This window comes from Empidonax traillii, unplaced genomic scaffold (assembly GCF_003031625.1).
Source record: "Empidonax traillii isolate 1590-97213 ecotype Southwest subspecies unplaced genomic scaffold, ASM303162v1 scaffold293:size840699, whole genome shotgun sequence".
Lineage (NCBI taxonomy): Eukaryota > Metazoa > Chordata > Aves > Passeriformes > Tyrannidae > Empidonax > Empidonax traillii.
The window spans coordinates 492,195-497,413 of NW_020955486.1; the positions used below are offsets into that span (position 1 = coordinate 492,195).

Genomic DNA, 5,219 nt, shown 5'->3' on the forward strand with positions numbered 1-5,219 from the left:
GGCCAGATAGACCCTACTGTCCACAGCATGCGCTCTCCCAACCATAGGGTGCTTGGGGGGAAGTGTAGGAAGGGTTTTCTCCCTATAGGCTTCTGGGTGACACTATAAACCCAAATATTTTAGTGGTAGAACATATTGGCAAAAAAGTCTTTTGCTTCTTTTAATATGGTCCACATACAAAGCTATGAGGGAAGCACTGTTGTTTCCCTGTACTCTGCAGCAGAGGAAATTCCAGTTGTGTGTCAACAATTTCATTCGAACCCTGATAATAATGATAAAATGTTGGGATTTGACCCAGGTGTTCCAAATGCTGCCAATGTATCTTTTCCTCTTCCTTCATGTAGTCAGGTTACCTTATTATCAAAAGATATCTAGTCTATTAAATTCCAAGACACTTTAGTTTGATACCAAAATAAAAGGCCAAGGAACAGAGTTCAGAATGTCTTCTGTATTTAATGCTATCAAAACCTAGACATGCTTGTTTGATTTGCTACCTGGTCACATGTACTGGAAAGCTGTGTCTACTTGCTGCCGCATTTGGGTACACAGCTGAGGGGAAGTGCTCAGCCCCTTGGTTGTGGCTTTGCCTTTTTTTCATCTCTTTCTGACCTTTTTGCTGTGGGTGCTGTTCTTGGACCTTTTTGCTGTCACTGTTACAAACCTTAACAGTGTTTTCCATACATATGTATTCCAGGATAAGGTGAGAGATAGGGTTGAAGCTTTGTGTTAGATTCAAGTGTGAGAGGAGGAAAGTTTCTGCCAAGTACTGCCAGATAGGTGTCCTGCATAGGTGGCCTGGTTGCTTCCCACTTGGACATGCTCCAGGCCAGCCAATCCTCCCTGGAAATGGAGACCATGAGAATAGTGGCACTGGGCTTGAGAAAACAGAGTTGACTGAAATTGTACCTGCCTAATGGTAAGTAAGTTTGTTGTTTAGTGGAGCTAGTTGTGTACTACTGTAAGCTCAAGCAGGGCTGCACGTGTTATTCCCTGTTAGGAATTACTGGCACTGACTCCCAGCTATGCCTCTTGAGTTGATATGAGCTTGAATAATTTGTCTAGTTATTAGTACTGCTGCTTTTGAATGCGATCTGACCTTATATTTCAATATGTGGCTGTGCATTTACCTTTGGAAAGGATCTTACCATTGATTTTGTAAAGAACTCTCCCCTCTTATTAGTGGTAACTGCAGTGAATGGTTTGCAAACATATGCAGATGTGAAGGTAGAGTATTACAAAGACATGTAAATGTTTTCATGTTTCGTTGTTTCATTTAAGCAGACTTCAGATAACCTGGTATCTGTTGAAGCACAAAAAGAGCAAACACTAAAAAAAAAGTTATACAATAGTAGTGACTAATAAATGTTTTAACTAGAAAATTAAGAGCTTGGCTGTATCATATGTCAGCACTAATGTTTGTTTGTATCGTCCCTCTAAGGATTTCAGAGTGCTTTTTAAGGAGTGAATTAATTTTGACAATGCCCTGTGAGGTATATATCCCTCTTGATAGGAGAGAGTTGGAAGCACAAAAGTGTTTATATTCTACAGGGTCATGCTACTAGGTATGTTTAATTACAAATTGGAGCAGTTGATTCAGTTTGCTACCAGTTTGTTCAAGCTGAAGCAGAATCACAAATATAAGCCCCAGGTTTGTGATTATGAGAAAAATTTACTTCTGAGTTTATTTTGCAGGGGAAATGTTTATAAAGAAAACTGCAGATAGAGTAAATGACGTAAGTCATCCCTCACTGAGCCAATAAATCTGAACAGTTATAGCTTAATTTGCCATCTTCCTGATTTTTTTTTCCTTTCTTTTGCCTTTAATGAGCATTTAATCATGTGCTATGGATAATTTCTGACCCTTTAGAGAAAGGGAATTAGAAATTGCAAACTAGTGTACCCCCAGCCAGTCATCAACTTTTACACGTGACTGGCTGAATAACTGAAGCATATAATTTGTCCAAGATTTTTGTCTTAGTACCTGTTAAATGCTTGAGAATATGTAATAATTCCAGAGATATTCCAGATGGATCAGGAAGGAAGAAGGAAAAAGCTTGATGATGGCCAAAATATCGCCACTGTAGAACCATCTAGTATCTCTCCTTAACACCTTTCCAGGTACAGAATTTCTCCTGGATAGCCTGTTTTAAGTAAAAAAATGTCATGTCTCTAGATGTACCTGAAATCAGCATTCGTAGCGATGCTCTAAGTTTGTGTGGATGAGTGTAATGTGTCTCTGCCTTGCTACATGAAAGTATCAGCTGCACAGCTTCAAATACAGGAATAAAATCCTAATTTAATTCACACTTGTTGAAGAATTGTTGTTTAAACTACTCACTCTTCCTTTCAGCTATGATCTCTGGCAAGAGAAGCTATTTGGACTTGTGCCTCTTTTTTTTATGTTCAAAAAAGAAATGCTGATGAGAAAGAGGTGTTAAAATATGTTACTGTAGTTTACAACCGTCAACTATGATGTTTTATTTAGCTGTGTCTATTCAGATGCTCCCTCCACAACATGGAGTGCCATATGCCATTGTCCCTGTTAGTAAGCAAGTCAGCAAAGGTTTCCCAGTCTGCATTTGTTTTTGTATTTGGGCCACTGAGGAGCTGTGGTCCAGTGCCATCTTTTATTGATAGGGCCAGCAGAGGAGGAATCTAATGAAATTATCAAAGCTTTGAATTAATTATGAACTTGAATAAGAAAGCTAAGCTCTCTAGAGCCAAGGATCTCATTACCCATTCATTTTCATTGCATCCTCTTATGGAGCAGAAGGCAGGTTCAGCTATGGCTTCTACCCTGATTTTGGACTTTATTCAAACTTGCTAAACTCACTAGCATCCACTTGTTATTAATCTGGGGCTGGAAGTGTCCAGGGTGATTAATTTGACTCTGCTCTAAGTCGGCACGTAAATGGTAGATTTCCCTCCTCCCTTTCCTCTTTGCTATGTGGCTTTTCATCATCAGACTGGCTGCCATACAAGAGTTTCTGTTCTTTCTTGGTAATTGGGGAAAGCTATGCAAGACTCAAGTTTTAACTTCCTGGAATTTAATGAATTCATATTAAGAAATAATACTGCTACCATATATTTCCTGGATATTTAGGTAAGCACAAACACTTATAAAGTCGTTATCGAAATTGTTTATTTTCTTATTTTAAAGGACTATGGTGTTAAAAAGTAATGACATTTTGGCCTCGGAAGTATGGGGTCATTGTGATTGTGGGTTTTTTGGTTGGCTTTTTGATGTTTCTATTTTAAATTTTTCGGTCAAACTACAAAAGCTTCTCTATCTGTGAATATGTTAGTGATGAACTATTAAATTAGTTTGTTTACCTCATTAAAACTATTAAAAGTGTATGAAAATGCAGCATTTTAGTTAAATCAGATTATGTTCATTTTAATTAATATGTCAGTCTGTAAAAATGTTCCTGGCAAATTAGAGCTAAAGCAATGAGACCAAGCTTCTGTGTAACATTCTTAGTTCTTGTGGGTATTCCTCTTCAGTCTATCGGCAAGGATTTTCTTCTCCTCCTGCTTTTGTCCGTTTCAGCACATTATTTATGAATGCATAAACTAGAACCTATCAGTCTTCATAAGTTACAGGCCACTGGCAATTTTTTAAGCAGTGGCTAACTGCCTAATGGTCTCTGTGTATGTGTATTTGGAGAATCTAATAGCTTGTTGTGCAGGAGAATAACATTTTGTTCTTGTACTGTAGCTATTGGTGATATTTATCTTTTTTTTTCCTCTTCAGGCAGCTGCTATATTTAATTCCGCTTTTGGAAGTTTTTTGGTAAGTAATACAGTATTTGCAGAAGTGCTTTAACAGTCTTATTTTTAACAGTATCATTGGTATGTCTGTATTTTTCACATAGTTGTTGGTGGAATTCTGCCATTCAAATGGCAAAAAAAAAAAAAATTGCAAAATCTTTCAGTTTATGTCACCATGCCATTAAATACAGATATTACAATTTCTTTTCTTGAGAAAAGTAATGAATAAATTGTCTCTGCTCATGGTAAATTAATAATGTGTAAACACATCTTAATTTTCTCCTTAATGGGTTAACAGTATCTATTATTATGCAGATGTTTCAGACATGGGCATCAATATATTGATTTTTCTAATAAGGCCCATCAAATACTCATTATTTTCTATCAAGAGGCCATGGATTTTGAAAAGAAAACATGACCCAGCTGATCAGAGAGTAGATGCTAATTTACTCAGTGACTTGTCATTTGTTTAGCATATTTTACTGTCAGTGGAGCTACTCAGTGTCTCTGAGGAACACACTAAAATAGCTGGATATGGGAAAGCAATCAATCCAGCTGGAAATATAAGTGTGTCTTTAAAAAGCAAAAGCAGTATTTGTGGTCCTCGTGGTCTACAAACATTTGGGAAGGACACTGTAAAGAATGCTATACCTGTGAAGAAAGGAAAAATAGATTTCTTTTATTGATGTGTTGTTTAGAAAGATAGTGATGAATATTAAATAAAAAATTATTTTATATGTTGACAAGCTACTATGACTATTTTACTTATTTAGGCAGCTAATAATTGAATTTGTTCTTATTTACTAAAATTTACGCATATTTAGAAGTGTCTGTTTGGGATTTCAGTCTTGTGTTCCTAGAAGGAGGATTGTGATGAATAAAATGAATAATGACAAAAGAATTCAAATTAGGAAAATAAAATCAAAACTGCAAGTACAAAATAACTAATTTTTCTTTTCTTTTTTTTTTTTTTTTTAATGTGAAGCTGACATTTAGCATTTTAAGTATGAAAGGCTGGACTGCCAAGAGAGAAAGCCACATGGCATTTTGAAGTTATTGTGCTGCTTCTTTTTCGAGGGACCAGGTTAAAGTTAGGAGGGTGGATGTAAGTTTTTTTTTGGGTATAGATGACCATTCATGTTTTCAAAATATCAATTCCCAAATACTTGTCCTTTTTTGTCACTTATCATGTCCTTCCTCCTTCAATGGGAAGAAGGCTTTTTCTGCCTCAAACTGTGGAATCCCCGTGTTGGAACAGCTCTTGACTCTGTGTGTGCGTGATATTTTCTCTTGTTGCTTGGCCTGAGCTCCAGTTTCTCTGCTGTCCTTGGCTTTCAGTTCAAGAGGTTTCCGTGAATACCCAAAGGCTCAGCTCAGCTGACATGAGGAGATGTCTTTTGACTTAGAAAAAGAATTTAGGCTGCACTGCATCCAACTACAATACTGCC

The 5,219-nt window shown here is 36.8% G+C and overlaps 1 protein-coding gene across 5 annotated transcripts in view; it reads left to right on the forward strand.

The window, feature by feature from the left end:
* The window catches only part of SLC10A7 (solute carrier family 10 member 7), a 149,219-nt gene that overhangs the window by 46,712 nt on the left and 97,288 nt on the right, over positions 1 to 5,219 (forward strand). For all 5 annotated transcript variants that reach the window (XR_003571976.1, XR_003571977.1, XM_027890643.1 and 2 more), the window contains one exon: positions 3,755 to 3,793. Coding sequence is in view for 3 of the 5 variants with exons in the window: in XM_027890643.1 (XP_027746444.1) it covers positions 3,755 to 3,793 (39 nt within the window). In the remaining 2 variants the exon portion in view is untranslated. The remainder of the gene's footprint in view (positions 1 to 3,754; positions 3,794 to 5,219) is intronic.